The 25,520-nt window shown below is 46.7% G+C and overlaps 1 protein-coding gene across 1 annotated transcript in view; it reads right to left on the bottom strand.

Annotated features, from left to right (window-relative positions):
* Positions 1-506: 506 nt before the first annotated feature.
* The window catches only part of TNC (tenascin C), an 87,630-nt gene continuing 62,616 nt past the window's right edge, over positions 507-25,520 (bottom strand). The window contains exons 16-28 of the mRNA XM_054584908.1: positions 24,566-24,838; positions 22,730-23,002; positions 17,729-17,851; positions 16,473-16,616; positions 14,230-14,349; positions 12,003-12,146; positions 11,146-11,276; positions 7,546-7,678; positions 5,787-5,938; positions 4,799-4,895; positions 3,785-3,946; positions 2,228-2,391; positions 507-1,099 (exon numbers count right to left, since the gene is read on the bottom strand). Of these exons, the coding sequence (XP_054440883.1) occupies positions 989-1,099; positions 2,228-2,391; positions 3,785-3,946; positions 4,799-4,895; positions 5,787-5,938; positions 7,546-7,678; positions 11,146-11,276; positions 12,003-12,146; positions 14,230-14,349; positions 16,473-16,616; positions 17,729-17,851; positions 22,730-23,002; positions 24,566-24,838 (2,027 nt within the window). The 3' untranslated portion in view covers positions 507-988. The remainder of the gene's footprint in view (positions 1,100-2,227; positions 2,392-3,784; positions 3,947-4,798; positions 4,896-5,786; positions 5,939-7,545; positions 7,679-11,145; positions 11,277-12,002; positions 12,147-14,229; positions 14,350-16,472; positions 16,617-17,728; positions 17,852-22,729; positions 23,003-24,565; positions 24,839-25,520) is intronic.

The raw sequence follows: 25,520 nt of genomic DNA, 5'->3' as shown, positions 1-25,520 counted from the left end.
TGCTTCTGGGAATTTTAACTCTTGGATGATATCAATTCTCACCTCATCTATGTCATAAAATTGTTATATTACATTAGAGAATGGGTGTAAAAACATCTTTTAAACCATAAACAATTTGTCTTGGAAATACTGAACGAGAAGCCGAATTTTAAGTTGTGAGCTTTTTCTGATCATGTTCAACTTTGTCCAAAAATGTGTTTCTCTCCTTTCCGACCCTTTGCCTCCCACTTGACCACCCTGCGCCCCCACCCCGCCGCCGCCCCAACCCCTCGCCTCACCTTTGCTTTCCAGTATCCTCCGTTTGTTCAGACGCAATGGCTTCGTGGAATTCAAGCTCAACAACAAAAGGCAAAACAACAGCTCAATTTAAAAGTACTTGTGCTTTTATTACAAAAAATACAATCAGGTACTGTCCACGTGTGTTTTGGAAAGGAAGATCTCTTTAAAAATCCTTAGTTTTTCATCATCATCATCATTATTATATTAATAACATTAATTATATCCTTAAAATGGAAACGGCATTGCTTTTCTGGGGTCTGTAGTATGAAATGTAAAAAACTGGCATGGCTCCCAATGACACACATTGAATCACTGCTAACAAAAATAGTGATAATTAATTATACAGCTTTGTGTAAAATACAGCTGGTCCTAAAACAAACTACCACTGTACAGCCCACCCCTCTTCCATTCCCAGAGCCACCCGAGAGAAGGGAAACCATTGTGCTGTTGTCCCTAGAAGAGTTTTGCTGATTTTGAACAACAAAACAGAAACCTGTTGGAGACTGTTGTCTTTGGTGCGAAGGAAGGAATCGCGGAGTGCGGAGGCCAGAGCTCCCGCCATTGGCCCCGATGCTCCATGGTCAACGTTAGCTCCTGCCAAGTGCCCAGGTGTGGTTTGATGACGGTTGGATGGGTTGTATTGATACTTTGGTAAAATTCTTGTCTTCCTCTGGGCCCTACACTTCTCTCACCCAGTTGTCCCTGAATTTTACGCCCGTTTGCGCCTGCCTTCGAGATTTCGGAAGTTGCTGGGTCTCATCTTCATCTCAGCAAACTGGATTGAATGTTCGTGGCCCTTCCAGTGGAACCAGTTAACACCCTGCAAAAAAGAGAAGGCCTCCAGGTTGGTTTTCATTAGGCAAGGGTTGCTATTTGGTTGACGTAACGAGTTCTGTTTCATCGTCGCTATTTGGTAGTTCACAGCTGTCTCTTGCCTCTCTGTCTGTTTAATCTGTGCAGTGAAAACTTTCAAAGGGGCTGGCAGGATCTGACTCAGTTGTTCGACTTTCGTTACAAGCCACCTGAGGTTTGATCTGCCATCTTTAAACAAAGTGATGGCTGATGAAACTTACTATCATTAGAAAAGGTGCTAAAGGAATTGAGATCCTGAGTGGAGATTACAGGATTGAGTAACTCCATGCAGGGGAGACTATAGTTCACAAGCTTCCTACAAAGTACTTTAGTAGGGGTTGGTATGGAATGGCAGAAAGACCATAGGCGCAATGTCCATTTTGGAAACTGGCATATAGGGTTAAATCTTAGTGCTCTTGCTTGAGACATAAAGTCTCGACCAAGTTATCAAATATTTCTGGGCCTCAGTTTTATTATTTTTCTTAAGGCCTGGTAATGTCAGCCTTGAAAGGATGCCGTGAAAGGAAGTGAATTTGTGAAGGGCCTGTCAGAGCTGCTGAGGCAGATTTGGAGTTGGGACCGGGCTCCCGTCCCTCCTCGGTGGCCTTTTACGTGATCTCCTTCTTCTTCCAAAATTGATTGGGGGGGGTGAAAAAGTGGTTTCCTTTGGGCATGTGGCTTTTGATTTTCCAGGAAGACTGTACTACACCGATGTTAGGGGGAAAGCAGTGAAGGCGATACCATAATGCACAGAGTGGAAGTTTAACCGGCAACGTAATGAGATGGAGAAAACACCTGCTCTTGCCCCGCTCCACCTGGATGGCCTCCACTGAATCTGCTGTCCTTTGGGGGGTTCAAAGACTTTGTCTGAGAAAAGCTGTCTGTTTTGGAGTCCACTCGACCAGGGGTTCCCATCAGGATCTTTGAGAGTTGACACGTGCTATGTCTATGATTGTACCTGACCTGCAGTGCCACTGAGGTTTCTCCTTGCGTGTCTTGCTGGGGAAGACACGCCATCTACCTGAGGTTCCTGCCTCCTAGTCTCACCCCCAGCCAGCTTCCCCAGCCTGGCCCTGGGCCTTCACAACCCACTCACCTGACTGTGGTTATTGTCTCCGTATCTGCCCATCAGGTTCACACGGTGACAGTTCTTATACCAGAAGGCGCCCTTATAGGACAGAGCACAGTTGGTGATGGCTGAGTCCGTGTCCTTGTCGAAGGTGGAGAAGGATCGGCCATTGTGATAGGCCATCGAGTCACCTGGGAGAGAGAAAGTATGTACTTGAGAGGTCCCAGTTGGAGTTTCCTGCGGTCTGTGAAGGGCAGAACCAGCAGTGACAATGGAAAGGCCCTGGGGCAGGCCTGCCTTGAACATCGGACCCAGATTTAGGATCACATATAAGACTGGATGGGATATGAGTATCACCCAAGGATACCCATTTGATGGATGCAGCGTAATGTGGTAGAAAGAGGGCTGTGGGTGGCTTTGGAGGGTCCAGCTTCAAGTCCCTTCTCCTCCATTCCATAGCCATGACCTTGCACAAGTCAAGCCTCTTGCTGAACCTCAGTTTTCCCATCTATAAAATGAAACCAGCATATTGATTCTATCCACCTAAGAGTGCTGTTGGGACCATATATGAAGGTGTATGCTAGAAAGGTAGAGTGTTGAGCAAATAGTTAAGATTGTTGTTATTTTTATGATTTTTTTGCATTCCCTTTCCATAAAGGAGCCCACTGAGTAACATGAGAAATCTGCATTTATGAATGCTTTCCCCCAAATACAAATATTTAGAGCCATACCTAGAACCAAACCCTTCAGATATTAGATGTCAGCAAATAGCCTAAAATAACTAAAATATGATATGTATCATATAGTTATTTTTCAAAGTGTTTATGGGACCAGCATTCCCTGATTCTTAGACAAAAAAGCCCATTTAAAGATAGTGCTTTTTGGGAATCTACTTTGTAATTTAATACATTAAATTTTAGGAAGATTTAAGTGCCCTTTCTGTGTACCCTCGCTCTCCACCCTGTCAATGCTGTGCATAAGAATATCAGAAGCCACGGCATACAAGCTTGATTCTTTGGAGCAAGTTGTCAGAGGGCTCAGACACGCTTTTAAGCTGCCAAGAGCTTGAGCGTGGCAGGTAGGCGTTGATGAGCGAGATGCTCCCTGTAAAGGTTGTCTTTATGCAGGGACACATCCCAGCTCCTCTGGGGGGCAGGGGCGGCAGGGATGGGGAGCATTCATTCCTGCTGCTCAGTCAGTGTCTTTGTTTGCCCTGTTACTAGGCCCCTTTTGCCGGAAGCTAACTCTACCAGAGAGGTATTTATTGCCAGGTAATAAAAATGTCAGAATTCTTTGAGGGATGCATTGCCCCTAGGTCTTCCTCTTTTCTAAAGAGCTCCTCTCCTTTCACTGTGCTTGGCTTTTGGCAACCTTTACCAGCAGACTCCCCACCCCCCACCCCCATTATAGGTGTCTTTTTGGAGGGCTAAGAGAGGTTGGATACACACCATAGCAGTTATTCCAGATTAGCACCCAGTAGGGATTCCCATATCTGTTGATCCAATTTATGGATGGATTCATGAAGGAGGGGATGAAGAGTGGAGGAATCAGCTAAAAACACAACCCGGTCCTGCAGTTTTTTACCTGCTGTGCCGCTGTATCCCTCGACCTTCAGCTTGTAGCGAGTCTTGGCGTCCCCCACACTGAACTTGTCGTAGACGGCGTAGGCTGTCTTCCCGTGGTCCCGCAGGTCCACGCGGAGCTCGTACTGCCCTTGGGACGTGATTTTGTTCAGGTTGTCCAGCCCTGTGGATGACAGGCAGGGCTTGATGCGGAAGCCCAAGTGACCGAGGCCATTACTTCTACTCCACCATGTCAGAGCGGGGCTGTGTACACTAAGGACGGTCGTGTCACACACAGACCTGGGCTTGCAGCTTGGTTTGCTCCTTTCAGGTGCAACACCAGGCCAAACAGGTGATGTTTCTGAGCCTCAGGTAATACCAAGCTGACAGCTTTGCCCTGCCAACCACCAGGGTATTGTGAAGATCAAAGGAGATAAGGTGGAAAAAAGCTCCTTATAAACTCAAAAGCTCCTTGCAAGTGTAAGGCAATGGGTAATAATAGTAGGATCCACCTTCCCCACCCGGGCGCTGGTGCACAGGACAGTGCCCTCTGCAGGGAGGTTGTGGGACAGTGTCAGTTGTGGGGATAAATAGACAGTGCCTTTGTAGTGTTGGTCTGGGAGATTTCAAAGTGCAGCTCAAATGCTTACAGTGTTGGCTAGATTCCTGGGCAAGATGGGAATTTTGTACCTTGCAGGGGTGCTTAGAGGTGATGGTTATAAAGAGCCCATCTCAGCCCTGGGAGCCCAGAACAGAAGCAGTTAATGGTGTCAGAGAAGACGATCCTATACGTGGTTCAGGGCATGACCGAAGGCTGGGCTCATTCTTAAGGCCCGGCTGTTGGCTCTCCGTTGACCAGATTTTTATTTTTAATGACCCAGAGAATTTAAAGTATTTTCCACTGAGAAGTTGAGATTCTGAGTCTACTAAGAGAACTGTTCCCTCCTCTTCCATTTTTCTCCCATAGGTGGCTGTGGGACATGACAAGGAGGGCAGACGTGGACATTTGGGACACAGACGGGCATGGCTGCATTACCGAGCCAGAATTCTTCTCTGCGGTCTCCAAACCCAGCAGCATAGGCCTTCCAGTTTCGATAGAAATCCTCATGCCCATTTTTGCGTCTCAGGAACACCTATAAACATAACCAGTGAACCTGGGTGCACGTGAGCTATTGAAGGAGGGGGAGGGCATCTTCTTGAGAGGGGGGACATTGGACTGCGGGAAAAGCACCAGTCCCCAGCTCTGTCCGTCACTAATTTGCCAGGTAACTCTGGACAGGTCACCTCCCCTCTCTGAGCCATGGTGTCCTCCCTTGAAGGAGAGGGACTAAAAATACCACTCAGTTCTAAGTGCTAATGGTGTGTCAATGTAGGGCCATCCCTTGTTCCAGATGCATCATCCTGGGGCAGGATGGTGATAGTGGGAGCGGCTGTGCGTGCGAGACCAGGGTATTGGGCGCTCACTGTACCACATGCTCACTTTTGTTGCAAACGTAAAACTGCTCTAAAAAATAAAGTTTATTTAAGTCTTTGGACAACAGGGTGGGGATTGACAGAGGGAGCAGAGGGTGGGTGTGGCAGGGGAGAGCAATGGGGGGAAAATTGGGACGGCTGTAATTGAACAACAATAAAAAATAAAGTTTATTAATTATAAATACTGCCCAGATCGCATGGTAGAGACTGAAATAATTCATATAAAACTCGTGGCACAGTGCCTAGTAGATAGCATGTGCTAATTAACACACATAGTGAGTTTATGACCACTGTCATTTTTATGTATCACAGAGCTGAGGATCAGGTGAGGTAAAAATGCAAGAAAATGATTTTCTTCTGTTCTTTACTCCCCAGCTTCTTTCCCATTCCTTGGTTTAAGAGATAATCCCTGAATGTCTCTGTGTGACAGGCACTATCTGACAAACCTCATGCACCTCGGGGTCAGAGTGCAGGGAGAGGACGCCCACCCCTCCTGCCCCCATGTGCCCTCTGCCCCAATCCCTCATGCCTGAGGTTTCAGGGATACTCACGATCCATCCGCCCCCGTCAGAGGTCATGTCACAGAAGACTTCCAGAGGCTGGGCCTTATCGCCGTCTAGATAAATGGTGTAGAGGCCGGAGGTCGTGTCTCCGTTCAGCATTGCTTGGGAGCAGTCCCTGGGGAGTGGGTACAGGAGTCCAGCTGCGGGATGAGAGGAAAGCGGGACTGTCAGAGCAGGGGGACGGGGGCAGGAGCTGGCGCACTTCAGCCCTGCTCTTTATTGGCTGGATGACGTACCCGCTCTGAGACGGTGCTCCCTCATGCGCAAGAGGGGGACAAGACCTATCTTGTGAGGGTGCAGTGAGGCATAGAGTTTATGGATGACATCCATCTCAGCCCCTCATGCTGACGGAAGTCATCAGCGATGTCAGGGGGAGGAGGGCTAAGCCACCGTGACGGGCATGTGTGCGGTTGGCCTTGGTCTGCCTGGAGCAGTCAGGTAGCACCAGATGAGCACTTGGGTACTGGCCAGTACAGCGGGGTTCCTAGCACCCTGCGGGTGGCTCACGGTGCATCGGGACACGCTATTAGGCTGGAAGCACGCAGCGCCATCAAACAACTCAGAAACCGAAGACAAGGGTTCCAGTCCTTAACTTGCTACTTCCTTGTCTTGGGGTGCCAGAGAAGTCACTTAGCTGCCCTGAGCCTGGAAATCTTAGATGGGGGAAACAAGAATGCCTAGGGAATTTCCAGGTACAACAATGTGATGCAAAAAATTAAAACCATGATAGATACAGTCTTGGGTCTGTGCTTAGCAGGTGGCACAGAGAATTGATGGCCAGAGCAGTTCTTTTTTCTGACGTGACTCCTCACTGTACCACTGTACTTTACCTTTACCTGAGGTTGCAGCATCAGCTGTGTTCTTGCCTATTTCACTGCCCTTGTCTTAGGTCATCTTTAGGGTACACTCATATTGTGGTCCCAGCACCTGGTTTAAGTTCTGGCAAAGAGGTACCTTTGCCTGTGCACTTCCATCAGCAGGTGTGTGTGGAGCGACCAGAGTGAAGTGTGAAGGGCAGGTTCAAGGCCCCCCAAAGGACAACTCCTCCCTTCCCAGGAATGGCTGCTTCCTCTTATTTGCCAGTGGAACACTTTGCACATCTGCCATCCACAGAAGGTGCCCAGTGGCAGGATGCAGAGGTGGTTTCCTGATCCCGGAACACTTGAGCCCAAGTCTGACTCTAACCCATGGTGTAGTCTTGAGCAGGTCATTGAGTCTCTGGGAGCCTCTGTTTCCCCGCCCAAAACTGGGCATGGCATTCCTGGCCCACTGCACCAGTTTGGTGGGAGGATGGTGTGTGATTTTGACTCTGGACAGGGTTTGTAAATGCTGACATGCTGAGAAAGAAAGAGAGGGACCCTAAGCTTATAATGAGCCCTGAGAATGGACCACACAGTGGGCTAGAAGTCAAATACAATACAAGGATCCTCACACAGTTCTTGTAAAGAAGGGATGGTTATTAATCCCATTGTATAGATGGAATAACTGAGGCTTGTAGAATGGCAGTGACTTTCCTGAGTCACACAGAGCAAGTGGTGGAGATGAGGAATCCAGATGTTCTCACTACTGACTCTCCGTCCCTCTCACCACCAGCCCTGTTATCCCGTGCACCCACATTCCTTGAGCTTCCAGGTAGTGGCAGGGAACTGATCCTTTTTAGAGAGTTGATAGAAAAGTTTAATGGAGCAGTCAGAGGAGGAGAGGAGGGTTGGTTCTGCTAACAACGTTTGATCCCTGAGCTCCTTACTTGTGGTGAAGATGGTCTGGACCAGCTTGCTCCTCAGGGGCCCGTTCAGTGCCTGGATCTTTGCTGTGTAGTGAGTGGATGGGCTCAGCTCCGCCAGGCTGTAGGAGGTGGTCTCTGGACCCACAATAACTTCCTAAGGGCAGAAGAAAGGATATAACTTCTGGCCACGTAAATCCTTAAGATACAGACGATGCATTAGTTTATTCACCCATCCATCTATTGCTTTTTTTTCCAATTATTTCTTTTTTCAACAAGAATCCACTGAGTCCCAATCTGTGCCAGCTCCATGCTTGCTTCTCAGATGTCGGAGACAGGGAGAATGCAGCATGAGCAAAGGTCCTGGGGCCGGAAGAGGCAGTGCTAATTAAAATAATGTGAAAAGGCAACGGCCTACCTCAGCCACCCTTGGTGTTTGGTGGGGGAGTGACAGGAAAGGTGGGAAAAGACCAGATGACAAAGGGCCTTAAATGCCACTCTATGGAATTTAAAGTTTATTATTATAAGAAATAGAGATTCCTAAAATGTTTATGACATGGACCCAATTAATCTGGGAGCAAGGTGAATTACACAAATGACAAACGGTTTAGACTTTGAGACAGTTATATCAGTGGTCCCGAAATATGGCTCTTTTTCACAGCCCTCTGGAAAGCTTTACTATAATGCAACACCGGAGCTCCATCCCAGGCTGACTGGATCATAAGGGCCGAAAGTGGGGCCTGGCCAGGTGCATATTTAAGAAACTCCCCAGAGGATTCTGAAGCCCCGTCAGTCTGGGGCTCTCTTCAGTCAGGAGGTGATTACAGCGCTCAGTAGGCAGGGCATGTGAAGACTTGAGCTGACCCAGCACGCCTCTCCTCTAGAACAAAGGCATCCGGGAGAGGAAGGCGTGTGTGGCTGTGGCACACACCTGCAAGCTAAGTACGCTTGCAGTTTGTGACTGGTCACTGTGCTGCTGTCCAGAGGAGGTGATCAGTTTCAATTTGCAGGAAACTCTCTTTCTTTTCAAATCTCCTTTTTAGCTTCCCATGCCTGTGAAGTCATCTTTTAGCAAATGACCTTTGTGTGTGGGATTGGAATTCAACCTGCATTCCTAGCTAACTAAGCACAGTAGTGCTCTCTACAGTCTGCGGACACAGCCGGCTGGGGTTGGGTGGTCATGAGTCAGTTGGAGGCCCTTGGAAGGTTCTCTTCCATCCTCACACTCAGCAGGTGAAGTTATCCTGATTCTTCCAATAGGGGTGGAGCCTCGGAGAAGCTAAGAAGTTTGCTCTCACTCTATAATTTATTGGTGGCAGAGAATGGTCCCCCAATATCCTGTCCACGATTCTTCTGTCCTGTACCAGGCTGATTTTCTGGTGTGACCCACATAAAGCTGGGAATTGGACATGAAGGGAAGTAAACCAGGTGAGTGGTGAGTGCTCATTTGATACCAGTGACCCAGTGACCTTGGTGTGGCTCCCAGGTCTGGTCCTTGGGGAAGGATCCGGTACAAAGCTGGGTTCATTGAATTACTTGGGGATACAATTACCTATAAGCTCTCTCAGCTGCTGTGCAAAGTCATTTTCTAGGCAATTAGGATAGATTGAAATGAGACCCATGACTTTAGGTGAATACCAAATCGTAGACTGCCTGACCAGGAAGGGACCTTAGAGACTGGTGGGTCCAACGCAATCATTTTATAGGTATGTGAACACTGCCACCCAGAGACAGTAAGGGACCTGCCTCTGTTCACATGGGGAGTGAGTTGGTTGTTACACCAACTCCAAGCAGGGCCATGATGGTAACTAGAAATGTGTGCCCCCTTCCGGTTAAACATGGCAGGCTGGTCATGCCAGTTTCTCTCTACTGGCCCCTGATGCCCACTAAAATGAGAATGAAAGGATATAAAGTGTAAACCCACAAAGTGAGGGACATGGCAGAGGAGACAGCCCCAGGCATGTGGTGTCAACGGAATCCTGGTAAATGGAAAGTGTGCGGAGGAGGGATAGCTGAGGGACTGAACGGAGAACACTGGGGGCTAAGTGGGCGGAGCCAGTCAGAGGCTCGGTGATGAATGCCCGAGCACCCAGCGAGTTCAGGAATGGAATGCATGCAAGAGCAGAGACGCCTTTGAAGGTCAGTGTGGGTCATGGCTGAACGAAACTTTGTTTAAAAGCTTTGTGTGAGAAACAGACCCCCCAGCTCTAACAGACCACGCGACGGTCCTCCCCAGTCCAGGCGGAAAGCTGAGGTCTCGTTTCCGGAAAGACTGAGCCAGAGAAGAGTCTCCGGATCCAAATCCAGCAGGGCTAGCTGCGGGGCAGGCTGAGGTATCACGCTAGTGACAGAAGATTTGTGCACAGTGGGGGCCCTCTTTCTCCAGCTGGACTGCCGGCAGCCTGGTTTGTAGGAGTTGGAGGATCCTTTGGAGAGACTGAGTAGCTCAAGAGAAAGGGCTTACAGTACTGATACTTGGGAGTCTCTCATAAAAATTTTTGGGTACTTGCCCTGGCTGAAGTGCCTCAGTGGATTGAGTGCTGGCCTGCGAATCAAAGGGTCTCCGGTTCGATTCCCAGTTAGGGCACATGCCTGGGTTGCGGGTTGGGTCAGGTCAGGTCCCCAGTAGGGGGCGCACAAGAGGCAACCACACATTGATGTTTCTCTCCCTTTCTTTCTCCCTCCCTTCCCCTCTGTCTAAAATAAATAAATAAAATCTTTTAAAAAAAGTGTTTAAAGAAATTGTTAGGTACTTGCCCCATAGTTGACAAGCCCTGTCTGCGTGACTGGAATTCCCAATCAGCTGTTTCATTCTTGGCTCCGGTACAAAAGAACCAACAGACATTGGGTGGAAGTCTCCAACATGAAAGATGGAGACCTAAACCAAACCAACAGCAGTGAAACATGAAAGAACTTGGGAGAAACACTATGCAGGTTGTTGAATAAAATAACAATAACATATTCTCATAGATAAAGAGAAGGTGGCGTACAAAATGCAAACAATATGCTAGAAACAGAAGAATGTGCAGAGAATAAGTAAGAGATCCTGGAAATATAAAGTATGATGACTGAAATTAAAAACTCAATAATAAGTTTTAGAAGGTTAAGTTGGGAAAATCTCACTTGTGTGAAGGTCTAAAGTTATTTCAAAGTAAAAAGGAAAAGAAAAAAGTTCCTGGGTAGAGAAATAAATAGTACGAACCACTTCTGTAAACAGCACTAACCATTCTTGTCATAAGACCATGGTGATAGGCATTTCAGACATGTAACGGAGTGATGCCGCCTGGGAGGTAATATACTATATGTGGCAAAGATGAAGAAGAAACCTTTGGCCTTTGCTCAATAACGTATTAAAGGACCAAAAAACCCAGCTTCTAAACTGTTCTCCAGTCTTATGCACAGTGGCTCTTGACCTTGGCTGGCTACTACAACCGGAGTCTGATGAAAATGAGAGGCTGGAGGATATGATTCAGAAGTAATGTCCAGTCCTTATTAATATATATTTTTTTCAGTTTCTCAGTTGCACTGGGATAGAGAAACACACCCAGATAATTATTCCCTACTTTGAGGATAACATGACAGTTTCAACTAGCAGTAGAGGCTTGTTTATACACTTCAAGATACCTTGACTGTACCATCCACAGATTCATACACCAATAGGTAACCGGTGACAGGTGCCCGCGGGGGTCGCCAGGTGAGGAGGGCAGTTTCCGACTGAACCTCAGTAGCAGTCAAGTCTCTTGGAGAATCAAGGTCTAGAGAAGATAAGACATTCAATAGCAAATAAGTCAGCAAGTGTAAGACAAAAATCGCCGGCAGGGTATCAGGAAGCATAGGTCCAAGTCCTAAACCATTGTCCCATATGAACTTGGATGGAACCTTCCCCATCTATAAATGAGGAGGTTGAGCCATATACTCTCCAAAGACGCACATCCTCTGGGCTTCATCTCATCCTAAGGATCATGTTTTCCTGAGCCCTGCACAGCCTTGATTGACCTTGGTTGGACTGGGAGAGAAAGACATATTACCAATGTCCCTTGTTCCTAAACAAGAGAACAGCTGGGCACTGATATTGCTGCTCACCCCTACTGAGAAGATGTTTCCTCCATTTCCCTGCTTGCTACAATGTGTTAAAAGATCTCAATGTATAAAAAAACCAATGGACATCTAGGCAAACTTGCCTGAAATATCTTTCTCTTACAATATTTCCCTGCCTAGAACATGAATCATTAAATACTGGATTTAGGGCCAGTGGGGACTGGTTTTCTACTTAAAGGCTCTTCTTTTAAAATGGTTTTCTAGTCCACCAGGAGAACAGGTCATTTCAGTTCAAAAGGAAATGGTGTGTTTCTTCAGGTGCTGATTGGGTGGGCACTGGTGAATTTAGCTAATGGCAGACGTTATCACATTGCACAGATGTGACTTAAGAGAGAAGTTGGAGAGGTGACTGTTTAAGGTAGAGGCTCTTGGTGGCTTTGTACCTGTTGTGAACTTGGTACTGATGGTCGAGCTTTTCTGGGGCCCTTTTTCTGCAAAGATCCTCAGCGTGTACTCCGTGGCCGGCTCGAGGTTGGTCAGCACGTACTCCACCGTGTTCCCGGACACGGTTCGTGTAATTTCTGGCACTAAACGTGAAATACACACACCGAGGCAGTTACCTCTGCTGGTCTGAGCCAGTAGCAGACTCGGCCAACAGTGCACACACCTCCTTCTAACACAGACACTTTCAGTGACCCTGAAGACAAGCAGGTTTGATCTCCTGAAATGACTCACGCCCCTTTCTTTCTCTTGAGCATTCACCTCATATACAAAGGATTATCATATGGAGACTGAATTTTTCCAGGCACCAAATCAGAAGAAAGGGGAACCGGGGGTTAGGAGAATTTTCCAGACGGTGCAGGCACAGCTGGAGGAGCTGTGCTGTAGCGTCCTCAAGCCTCGGGCCACCCACATGTAATCTGTCCTGGGGCTTGTTGTCCCTCTCCTTTCCACTTACTGACATGTCCTTTTATGCTTTGACAGATGTTGTCGAGTTGTTAGGCTAGGGGACCACAACGATAGGGTGACAGACACCACTGGGCCAGGTCCAACTGTGGGAACCAAACACCAGTGCCCAAGTGTATGTGTTCATTTCCTAATTGCTGGTGACCAACCATCCTGGCCTGCCAGGGACTGAGGAGTTTCTCAGGGTGTGGCACTTTGAGTGAAAAAACCAGAAAATCTTGGGCAAATTGGGACGGATCGGTCACCCTACCACATCATCTGTGAACCCCCCCTTCCCAACCCCAGACCAAGCCCTTTCCTAGGCACCCAGAATTTCCATGATTCCCGTGAACTATATTCTGACACATTTTAGGTGAGACAACACCACCTTCTCAGACTTGGAAGAGTTTGTGTATAGAGAATATTTATGAATTGAAGAATAAAAAGAATAAACACAAACACCTCTCCCCCTCTCCACTCCCTCCCCCGGGCCCTGTCTTCACAAAGAACTCTCCGGTGGGTGCCAGGTCTGAGTTCAGATGTTCAGAGGCCCCAGGACACAGATCATGGAGCCTTCTCCTTGTCACTGAAAGTAAAACACCACTGAACCATCAAATATGAAACTTGCACATGCTTTGAGATTAATATAGTAACACTTTTTTTCCCCTAGAGGAGCTCATTATAAAAGTATGGGCTCATTCATTGGAAAGGAATCTCTCTTTCTCCCCTCTCTTATTTGCATTTGAATTTAATAAAAGAGGTGTTTAATTTGCCAACCAAACACCTTAGCAAAGATGCTTGCAAAGACAAGAAACAATAATGTCTGACTTCTCTATCAAACTTGCTACCGCTGGCCTCCTCTGTGGCCCCTGAGAAGCCCAGGCTCCCAGAGTCACCTGAAGTAGCCTGTTTAAGATTAAGGTCCAAAAAAGAACTACTAAATTTTGCGACAGCATGGATGGAACTGGAGAACATTATACTAAGCGAAATAAGCCAGGGGGCGAAAGACAAATACCATATGATCTCACCTATAAGCGGAACCTAACCAACAATGCAAAGATGCAAGGAAAATAAGACCAGCAACACTGAAAGGAAAAGAAATCCACAGAGACAAGAGGGAAGGAGGGGGGGGGGCGGGGAAAAGAAAGGGAAGGGGAAAGTCAAGGAACATATAGCAAGGACTCATGGACAAAACCAAAGGGGAAGAGCTGAGGGAGGGAAGGAGGGAGGGGGCAAGGGAAAGTGGTGGGGAGTAGGCAGAGACAAATGTATTTGAAAAAATAAATTAAAAAAAAAAAGATTAGGGTCCTGAACTCCCTCTTTGTAAGAGACAAGAGCTGCCGCTTAGAGAAGGTGGCTCCTGCCAGCAGGTGGAGACCCCTGCGGGAGATGAGGAGCAGGCTGGGGACGTTCCCTTTTTTCTTCAAATGGGCGACTGGACTTCCTTGACAAAACTACAGCACGGAAACTCTTTCTCCTGACAACAAGCAGTGGCTTATGGACAGGGCCTCCTTGCCACCCGCCGGTCAGGCCCCACCACACCGCACGCACCCAGCCCTTGTTCTGAGATGGAAGTTGAGGGCCACGGGGACACCGCTGGCCTCCCAGCCTCCCCATGCATTTCTGTCATCCTTTACCAAATGTAGCCAGAGGAGGGAGAGTGTGGAGAGTTTACAGAAGAACAGGCAACCCTCACGGTGGGAAGGGTCTTGGACAGAACTTCACCTTTCTCCCCTGTGTAGGAGATGACGTAACTGTCCACAGGGGCAATGGCCGGCTGCCACATGGCCAAGGCTTCTGAGTCGGTGATGTTGGCTGTCACCAGCCCAGAGGGGCTGTCCAGAGCTGCAAAGAAAGATGGTGATGTGTTGGAGAGATAGGCAATCATGGGGTAGGACCTCAGACCACAGCTGTTCTGCTGGACTCACTGCTCCTGGACTCCTGGTTTGGGACACAGTATCAGCCCCATGGGAGGTTTAGAGTCCTGGCCTGGGAGCCAGGATGACCGGGGTTTGAGTCAAGGCTTCCTCCCCTGGTGGCCAGGTTACTCAGGGTCTCCATTTCCCCATCTGTAAAATGGGCACACTCATTCTGTCTGGCAGTATCCTCAGTTCCTCTGATGGTCACATGATATTATAGGTGGAAAGATGCTGTACAAAATGGAAAGGCCTGAACACATGACAAGGTTATCATTATAGTTCATATCACTTTCCCAAGGGAAAGAACTTAGAGGAAACTTTTGGGGTGAAGGCTGCCTGAAGCTTTTCTGGGTTTTGAGTGAGAGCTCTGGTTAGGTGGCTTGTAGATGACATGGACCTGGGCTCGGGGGGCCTGGGGACCGGGTTCCGCCTTGGCCTCTCTGTCTAGGGTCTGTGTGAGCTGTGTCATTTCCCTTCTCCAAACCTCACTTTCTTCAGTTGTCAAAGAGGGGTTGTTGTAAGAATGAACTGGACGGTGTGTGTGTGTGACACGTGCTAGGGGCAGCGCTGAGCAATTGCTGGTGTTATTGATAGACTATTTAAGTTATCTGGAGTCATAGATATGGTTTCCAAACAACGTGTTCTGAGAAAGGGTGAATATTCACAGGGCCCTGGCCCATTTAACTGACTACGGCTGCTACCCAACACCGCCTTCTTAGACACCAAGCTACATACGACTATTTTCCTCTTGTGTTCCCATTTACTACTCAACCATTTCAGGATGACAGCCCCCAGAGGGTGGAGGGCAGCTGTCGGGAGCTCATTTTGCAGGGGACATGCCTGAACCCCAAGAGAGGCAGTGATTGGCCTGACAGTCGGGAGTGGCAGGGTGACTCTGGGGGCCCACATCATCTGCTCCAGGTCCCATCCTGCGTCATCATGCCTGCGCAGAACCCCCCTTAACTGACGAGGACACTGGTGCCTTGGGAAGAAAGGCGTCCATCCAGCTTTCGCTGTCTGCTGCCGTGGAGGATCCATGGATGAAAGATTTCTATGGGGGAAATAAGGGCCTGTGTGGCAGGGTGGATAGGACTCTGAGTTCAGATGGGATGTTTTAATTGCATGTTATAAACTCTTTGAGACTATTAGGGTATTTTTAAAATTTCCACAAGACCCATTCTTTGCATCCTTGAATGGATTAGACTGGGTAATTGCTCATAAATCAAAGGATAAATTGTTTAGAGACATGGCTGCCTGAAGAGAAATTTTCCAATTCATTCTCCTTCAATGCAATTCATTATTTCCCCCTCCTTACTGTGTGCTGTCTAAATCAGGTTATAATAGGAAAATAATCCTTTATTTGAGAAGAGCACAGAGTTCGGAGTGAGACTGACCTCAGCTGAAATGTGCTTCCAGCATTTACTAGTTACAGGGCCCTGGGTCTCAGTTGTTTCCTTTGTAAAATGGGAATGACAACAGCCATTTTAATGGTTTCAGTGCAAAGGGATTAGTAACTGCCTGGAAGACAGCAGGCTGCTCAGTTGAGAGCAATAACTTTGCAGCTGTCGCCGTAACATATCTGTGTGAAGCACCTGCCTTGAAAGGCCCCTGGTGATTTGCTGGTACCAGGTGGGGACGGGGGAGGAGGCTGATCGTGCACAGTCATCTCATACACAGATGCTTTGCCTATATTGTTTCATGTGATTCTTATAGCCGAGGAAGCAGGATTGTACCCATTTCACGGAGAAGGAAACTAGAGCCGGAAGAAATGAATTGACTGCTCATGTATCTAGAAGTGGTAAATCTGGGATTTCAACCCAAGTCAGTGTGACCCCGCAACTTGGGCTTTTTCTTCCATATGGCCCCAGGAAACGGAGGCCCAGGGTGTTCAAGGATAAATATCAAGGTTCCCCAGCTCATAGGAGGATAGGGACGGGCCCGAAATGAAGCATGTGATGCTTCAAATCTCTTCCCACTAAGATTTCCTAAACAGAAACATTTTCCCAGCTGCTGAGTCTTGAGCAAAAATGCTATCAGTGAGAGCCACACCTGTGGTGAAGGTTCCCGAGACGGGTTCGCTTTCCTCGAAGCCCTTGGCGGCGGTGACGCTGACGAGGTACTCGGCTCCGGGCAAGAGTTTCACCAGCCTGGCCTGAGTCTTGGCGCCGTCCACAGTGACCACTTGAGGTGTACCTGGGACACAGTAAAGCAACATGGGGACTGGGGAGCCTCCTGGAAACGCCCTCACCGTTGCCCCAAGAATGGGCGTGTCTGATTCGGAAATGACACCACATCCAATACCATTTTCTTGACTTGTTATTTGCTCCTGCCGTCTGGCATAAGAGAAGAGGTCTTACTTTTTGTGTAATATATTTTTCCATCCAGGCAGATGCCAAAATCCAAGCCAGGGAAGGAAAAAAACATGAAGTCACAATGTGCTAAAAATGGCAAATTTCCGTTCAGTTGAGAGCTGTCATGTGCAGATCTTATTTGTTTTTCTCACAAAGAACGTGGGGAGCTTACTATGATGTATATCTAACATATTTAACTCATTCTTTTGGGTTAGGAATATATAGGCTGCCTTACCAGCAGGGATTCTACCCTTTAAGAAGAGAAGATGGTCATAATCAAGTCTGTACTCTTCCAGTTATTAAAAAGTCCAAAATTTATATTTCTTAGAATTTGGGAGCTGGTGAGGAACCTGGACATCAGCTGGTTAGACTCCATGTAGAGACGTTACAGCATTCTTCTGAGGAAGTAGCCAAGCCTTCTCTCTGGACACACGACCCCTCACAAGGAGCTCACTACCTTCCCAAATGTTTTTAGACAGATTTGACTGTGCTTCCTCCGTGGTCATTTTTATTACAGCCCATGTGCTCTGAACTAGAACTCCCAGTTCTACTAAGTCACACCTTCCCATTCTTTGCTGAGGCAGACATTTTGTGGGGACCCAAGGTCACAAACCTCAGATACACCCAGGCCAAGACCAGCTTTTCAGATGAATGTGCTCCAAGAGAAAAGGCCAATGTATTTCATGTCTTCTGTCATTGTGGGGACACAATATTGGGGATCTCTTTTTCATAGATGTTTAGAATTTCAGGGCTGAAAAAGGTCTTCATAAAATCACCTTCCCTAGGTAGTTTCTTCCCAGGACCTCATGGCACTTTACAGATGACGTCGACCCAGATGGTCTCCAATATTAATGTGGTTGGGAGGACAGGAATGGTCAGGGTCTCCTCACTATTCTACCCAAACCCCCCAGGCAGACCCCGTCTACCTCACGGCCTCCTCCCTGAGTCTCCTACCTCCGGCAATGGGCACATAGGTGACCCGAAAGCTCTCCACCTGGGTAGTGGGTGCCATCCAGCTGACAGTAGCCGAGTTTTCCGTGATGTCTGAGAAGACCACTTCCTTCGGGGAGCCCATGGCTGTCAAGGAGAAAACACAGGAGAAACCCAGAAACAGTTAGGTGACTATCTTGCTCATCAAAGATTCTTCCTGGGTTCCTTATCCAGGAAAATTCAGCTCTGCTCCTAGCCTGTCTCCAGATTCAGGATGGAGAACGTGACAATCTGTGGTCAAGTTACTGACTTGATGGAAACAACCATTGTTTCATTCAGGTGCAGGGTCCCGGGCTGTGGAGCTGCCATTTGGTTTCATTCAGGGAGAACATGAGCGCCTCAGCTGACATCTAAGCGAGTGTGGGTAAGTGGATTCTCAGCTTGAAATACACTCTCATTTGATTCGGTATTTTTAGCATTTGTTTTCAAACTTTGGCTTTCTAGTTGCTTTCCTTAAATGATACCAAGACTTGACAATAGCATAATTCTTTGCAATTTATAAGGATTAATCCTCATTTAGAAAACCCTGAGAAGAAGGTATCATTAGCCATTTGACAGAGGAGTAAACTGAGGCTTGGTCAGTTTTCCAATGAACATTCTTGTGGTGTGACCTTTCTGGGTCCCAGACTGGGCATTAGAACTGAGTACAACCCCGGCATCCTCAAAATAATGTTCACATGGAAATTGACCTCGGCAAACCCATTCCCAGAACTGGATGGAGGTCCAGAGCCAGGGGAGTAACCTTGGGCCCATCACCAAAGTAAACACAGCACGGACAGAGGGTCTACCTGCGGAGAAAGCCACGCCCAGGGACCGGTTCCTGCTACATAAATACCTCCTCCTGCAAACCCAGTGTCCTTTGGCTTTCTCTCTGTATGTTTTGGCACAGCTTTCTGCCCTCTTTAGCTGACCATGCTTAACCAGAGAATTCAGGAAACAATTTTCAGGTCTCTAGGGACCTCGCTTCATCTTTTCCCTTCTCCAACCCACGTTGATCATTAAGTTCTGAAACCCACAGACCACTTTGGAGAGGGTTTTTTTCCTCTTCATTTCTATCTTTTTTCTCCCCTCCTACAGCTTTCTCTTGCATCCTGGTAGCCAACCCCAGACTCTGTGGCTGCGTGGGGTTTTGTCCTCTCCTGGGAGAGCTTTGGGAACCACAAAGGCTCTGGGGCCTGCAAGATCTTGATTGTCCAAATACCACGGAGAGCCTGTGCAACCTGGGGCAGCTCCTCCCTTCACTGCCACGAGCCTCAGCTGCTCCAGCTGTCCAGCGATACATGGCGCCGACTCTCAGGAAGGAGTGTTCTGAGGATTAGCAGAGATAATGGGTATAAAGCCCCAGCGCAGAATCTGGCAGGAGGTAAGAATTCAGTACATGTGATTCGCCTTCTCTCTCTTTTATTTCCCATGTGACTCTTTCCGCCATGGGCAACTTTGCATTTTGACGTAGCCCCCAGGAAAGGTCTAGATGAGGCCCGCTGAGGGAAAAAAACCCCAGGGAGGTATGTAAACTCAGGCTCTTCTGCAAACTTTGTTGATGCAGGTCCTGGCCCATTCTAGAAGGTGTTATCTTGAGGCCACAGCTATCTTCTCTGAATCCCAGTTTTCTCATCTGCAAAATGGCAATGTTGTCTGTACTGTCTAAGCAACCATAGGAATCAGGAGCCTCATCCATCATGCACTCCTGAATGGTACAGTAGCAGTGGAATTTCAGGGTCCATGTGCATGATATTTTTGGACCACAGACCTAGCTAAGTGTGGGAGACTACTTGTTATTTGAGCACATCTCGTTCGGCATGAAGAGTCTGCTTCATATGGAAAGGAGGATTGCCACACGTCTCTGCAGACTCGTTGACCTAGGCCCCAAGACACAATGACACCGCAGCACTGTGGTGTGTGGTTCAAATGCACCTGAACTGGAATTGAGCAGAGGGGTAAAGAGGCTGTTTGACTGGCAAGGGAGGCGGGGCATGTTCTGAGAGGGAAAAGGGCATTGATTATCCCCATCAACCTCGGGGGTGCATGTCTGGGACTCCCAAGGGGGACAGGTTAAGGAACCTCTAGAAGAGAATGAAAAAATCATCTTACTCTGTTGCTGGATTTCGAACTATTTTCTGTCTACTCCGCGGGCCCTCCTGAGGGTAGTCAGAGGCCTGTCGGCATTGAACTTCCCAGAGGCAAAAGAAGCTCCTGGCAACTCCAGGCCCCCCCCCCCCCAGAGGGTCCAAGGCTACTGTGAAGAAGTGGCTCAAACCACAAAACCACAGAAGGGAAGAGGTGCCATTATAAATGCAGAGAATGACAGATAAAAGGAGCAAAAAAAAAAAAAATCATAAACTAAGTGTTCATGAGTAGGGAAATGGTTAAATAAATAATGTGTATGCAATGATCTGAGATCTGTTAATAAGCAAGGAACACAGACAACACACACCAACATCAACAAGGTGTGGAACAGTGGGCGTGTTAACTGCTGTGCTGAAAAAGGGTAGAAGAGAATGAAGATTTATGTCTAATTTTTTCTGCTTGTACAGAGTATTTCCGGGCTGATGCAGAAAAAAGTGGTAATACTGACCGCCTCTGGATAGAGCACCTGGGGGAAGGGACATGGCAGAAGAAGAACGTCACTCTAATCCTTTCTTAATTTTTGAATTTTGAACCAAGTGGCTCAATAAAAATAAGATTTATATTAAATCACTCAATATTATGTTTTGTTATATTATATTAAATAATAATAATGCATTAATAGCTCATTTTGTTACAGAGGCAAGGGAACTCTGCTTAATAACTCTGTATTCGTGCTCTTACTTAAACTTCATGGCTGACGTTTGAGGTAAATTCTATCTGCCAGGTGAGGGGACTGAGGCTCAGAGAGAAAAGGAGACTTGCCCAAGGCCACTCGGCTGGTAAGACATAGAGCCCGGATCAGACTCCTAAGAAACCCACCCAGAGACTGCAGGCTAACTAACCCCTATGCTACGTGGCCTCTAACCACTATCTCTGCCACCAGGGCGCTCAGGGCTGGCCGCTGGTGTGCAGGGGGGTAAGAGGAAGACCTGCAGAAGCTTCATAAGAAAAAAGAAGAACGGAGCATCACAGAGAAGGTTTACAATGGTGCAAGGGAAGACAGGACAGAGAACGGATGAGAAAACAAAAAGGGAAACTTTACAAGGTTGAAGACAGAGTTACCTCTCCTGTTTTCTCTAAGTACCAGAGCACAGGCGTACAAACACACACACACACTCTCTCTCTCTCTCTCACACACACACACTCACATACATCTCTTTGTGAACTACAAGGGCCCAGAGGAAAAAAAAAATCAAAGAAAGGGCTTTCTCAAAAAGTAGGGTCTATCTTTTCTTTTGTTCCTAAAAAACAACAACAACCCCCCCGCCCCATTCTCCTTTTGGCTTTGGAGCTGCAGGGCCTCTAGAAGAAAAGATCAACAAAACAAAATCAGTAACTAGAAGTAAACTTTGAAAACCAGTGTTTATAAACCAAGGTCAAAATCAGGCTCTGCCTCTGATCTGCAGTTGAGTTCTGGGCAGCCACAGGGGGAGGAGACCAGGGGCTGCACCCCCGGGGGGTGTCCTTGTTCGTGCGGAAGAGGGTTTTCCCCTGAGTCACTGCCTGGATCTCAGCATTCCCTCCACCTCTGCAAATACAGATTGTGATTTCTACAGGTGGCTTTTTGGAGCTCATTAAGCCCTGGAATGGGACATAATGAGATACCCATCTCTGGACAAAGAGGTTTTGGCTAGAGGTGTGCGCTATGCTTGCCGGAGGTGGCACGTACAGGGATGTGCAAAAGTCCATTGACAGTTGTTTGTACAGCAAATAATGCAATAATAAATAAATAATAATACAAGAATAACGTGTATTTTGTGTACTCGCAACTGTGAACCTCCTTTTGCCTCACCCCGTATAGTCATTGGTTATCTGTCATCCAGCATGCTTATATTTAGTAGTATTAAAATAAGTTGGCATTTGAGTTCTACCCTAAATCTAGCTGTGTGACCTTAGGCAAGTTACTTTACCTTTCTGGGCCTCAGGTTCTTCATACACAAACAGAAGAGGCTGGGCTGCATCCTTTCTCTGATCCCTCTACCTCTTCCTATGATTTTGTGATTCTTTCCTCTGGTTCCTCTTTGAAGCAGCCACCTCTAGCTAAGGCTATATGGCTCCATTTCTCTCAATTTTGTAAAGAAACTCACCCCACCTGTTGTAGGTCTTTCCTTTTCCTTCTAAAGAGTCATCTCAGTTTTCATAATATTATTATCATTAGCCATGTTTTTAACCATCTTCCTTTATTCTCCTTGCAACAACTCATATGGAAAAGGGTTTTCATTTCCTCCTCTAGTGCCTTTGAAGAGTTGCTGTAAGTACCGAGTAAAATTAGCGAGCATCCAGAAAGGCAAGAGTTCACCAAGTCTGCTTCCTTGTTTTCCTTCCTGATCATGGTACGGTTTATTCACACATAGCATTTTATAAATACCAATTTTTATAGGTGGAGGTACTACTTCCCCATTACCTCTGCACAATATAATTCAAGCATTTGACCAAAGAACAAGGAGGTATATCTCTGGATAAAAAATGATGAAATAATTGGTAGAAGGAAAAATTTTTGGAATGAAAAAACATGTGATAATTGAAATGATGATGATGTATTAATGATGACAATGAATATGTAAATATATCTCATTTGCCGAGCCCTCACTGTGTGCCAGTCCTGTTACGCGCTTTCTGCGAATTACCTCATTTAATCCTCACAACACTACTAAATAAATGGCATAATACTTTTTCTTTGTGCAGAGACTCGGCCAAATTGTCCGCGGTCTCCCCGTCTGTAACCGAAAGAGCCAGGATCTGAAGTCTGCGCCCAAAGCTCCTGTAAGGTCCTAGCCCTGCAGGAAGACGACCCCCAATAGTGACATCTCTCCCTTCTTTCCTGCTTCTGTACAGTACCTGTTGTGGCTAGGGCACTGACTGGCTGGGAGCGCCTTCCACTGCTTATTCCATAGAGTTCGATTTCATATTCGGTGGCCTCTCTGAGACCTGTTATGTCTCTGGTACGTTCGGGGGCAGGGAGGGTTATTTCCAGTGGCTCAGACTGCTTTTTGGTATCTCTGATTTTGAGAACAAAACTGTCGAAGACCCCTTCATCAGCAGTCCAGGACAGACGGAAACCGTCTGGGGTGGCATCTGAAACCAGAAGGTTGTCAACCTCTGGCTCGGCTTCTAGAAGGGGAGAAAATGGTGGAAGGAGGAAAGACAACATCAATTATCAACGTGCGCAAGCTTCTCTCCAGCGGGATAGCAATATGCAGTGATGCCCGTGCTCTCAGATATACGAGTGTCCTGAGATACGGAAAGTAAAATTATTCAACGTGAACAAGTCTAGCAGGCCTAGGATAGGGGGAGGATGGTGTTGACACATTTAATACAAACCGAGGGGGTACTTGCATAAGTGAGTTTTGTCTAAAAGCAATTCTATAAATCCACATCTGGACTCAGCATTGGCCCTCCCTTGCATTATTAAACAAGTTCAAAGCCAGTAACTTGTTTACATTTGCTCTCTGTCTTCCAGTGGCTGAGTGCCCATCCTCTGTGAGATCTTTTTCTTTTCTTTTTGAAAAAACAAATAAACCAGCATTAACGATCTGTAGAGCTGCCCATGATGATACTGCTGATTATATTTCCCTTGATCATGAGCAAAATGGCTTTTAAAATGATATAAATGTTATGATCTTTTTGCTTTTTTCTTGGAGCTGTTTTACTAAAGAAGGCTCCTACTCTTGACTTGCTTGCTTTTTTTAACCATTACATAAGTGTTAAGATGGTAGAACTGAGGCTTGGAACCTCTTTGGACTAAATACTTGGACTCAAGGTACTATCTTGGATTGCCTGAACTAGACAAAACTCAACGTCAACATAAATTTACAGCTGTGTTTCCCAAAGTGTACTCACAGCAAACTATTCCTGTTTGATCTTCTTCCTTAAAAGGTATCCATTGTCCAGTAAGTTTGGGAAATACTGCCTGGGTAAATCCCTCTTGGAGAGACACATGCATATTAGGATGTTCTTTAAAGTCTTGTGGTGAAGGATCCTTTTAAACTATATTGAAGTCAGTGTTCCCAAAACATTTGAGCATGGGACTTTTTCACCATGTAGGACTTCTGAATATTTCTCAGAAGTCTCAATCTCTAGAAAGACTTTGGAAAACACAGATTTTGGATGGTTCACGTTGTTAATGCTCTATTTCTCTAGGAATTACTAGTCTTGAGAAAATTATGGATTTAGTCTGTGTTGAAGAATATCCATGATATTAGTGATTACCAATATAATAAGTGGATTCTTTGTTCTGCAATGATGAGCCCACCTGGTAAGTTTGTCAAGATTACGGTTGAAACTTTGAGATGGTGAATGTTGTAAGTTTTTCAAACATATTGTTATATTTCTTCTGAGAAGGCTGAAATGTAGCTGGGGACCAGCCAGGATGAACACAGGGGAAGGTGATGTGCACTAAACACACAAGAGCTACGGAAAAGACATGGTCTAATGGATTTGGAACACCAAATGGAAACATTTCGACCTTCTCGTTTGTGACGTGGGAGAAGGGGAGTGCTCATTAGAGACATAAGACAAGGGAGAACGTGGTGGGGGGAGCATAAAAGAACAAGCCACATCTATGGATTAAGTAGAGAACATGGACAAAGATGTTAAAACCATGGTGATATGGTAAATGGATTACATGGTAGGAAACCAGGAAGAGAAGAAAATGGCTCACTTGAATCAAAATACCTGTAACAATCTCAGCCCTCAAGGGCTTCGTTTGGTGCCCTTGGGTAAAGCCAGAGACCATAACCTCATAGCCAATGCCGGTTATGAGGCCTCTGAGCTCCAGCTTCCTCTGGGTTCCTGAAAGTGTGAATTCCTGGGGATCCAGCAGCCTCCCTGAATCCACCACCGTTACTAGGAAGCTGTCAAAGGCATTCTCCGATGCCATCCAGGAAACTGTGAACCCGTAGGGACTAATGTCGGAAATGGTTAGGTTTTCCAGAAGGGGCAGAGCCTCTGAAAGAAGGGAGGAGTGAAAAGAACTCAGGTTAGCAGCACTGACTCTGCCGGGATAGCACAAGTCTCCACAAACACGGACAGATACCCGATTGACCATCGAATGTGTTCTATGCTCAGCAGATTAGTGAGAGTTTGTCAGGTGCCGGACAATGGTATCTTGTGTAAATCTTGTAATAAGCCTATGAGATAGATATTATCACATTACATAGGTAAGAGAACTGAGCTTCAAAGAGATTAATTAATTTGGCCAAAGTCACAAAGCTAGTATGTGATAGAGCAAGGTTTTTTTTAGCAGGGCCTGACTCCACTGGCCAAGAATTTCTTATATTGGATATTTCGTGTTGGATTTGGGCCCTTTCCCTACATCCCACTCTATTCTGGTCTTAAAGCCAATCAGCTCCCCTCCCCCTTCAAATATACTCCCCTTTTGCTATAATTTCCATGTTTCTACCCCACTTCTAGTTCATACTTTGAATCAAGTCAACTAGTGACACGTGGTCACAAGTTGAGAAAAAGGGAAGAATATTTTTCACGTGTCAAAATTAACAAATTATGGCTATGGCCAGTAAAGGATACTTAGATTTGCTAATTCTTTTGATGTTTGTTTTTTCCTGGATAAACTTAGGGGCTAAGGACACGTCTGGATCTTCTCTAAGTTTTGCCGTCCTCATTTGTTCAT

Source organism: Pteronotus mesoamericanus, unplaced genomic scaffold, assembly GCF_021234165.1.
Source record: "Pteronotus mesoamericanus isolate MK-2021 breed Mesoamerican mustached bat unplaced genomic scaffold, CSHL_Meso_final contig_78, whole genome shotgun sequence".
NCBI lineage: Eukaryota > Metazoa > Chordata > Mammalia > Chiroptera > Mormoopidae > Pteronotus > Pteronotus mesoamericanus.
This window is presented reverse-complemented; position numbering and strand designations above follow the sequence as displayed.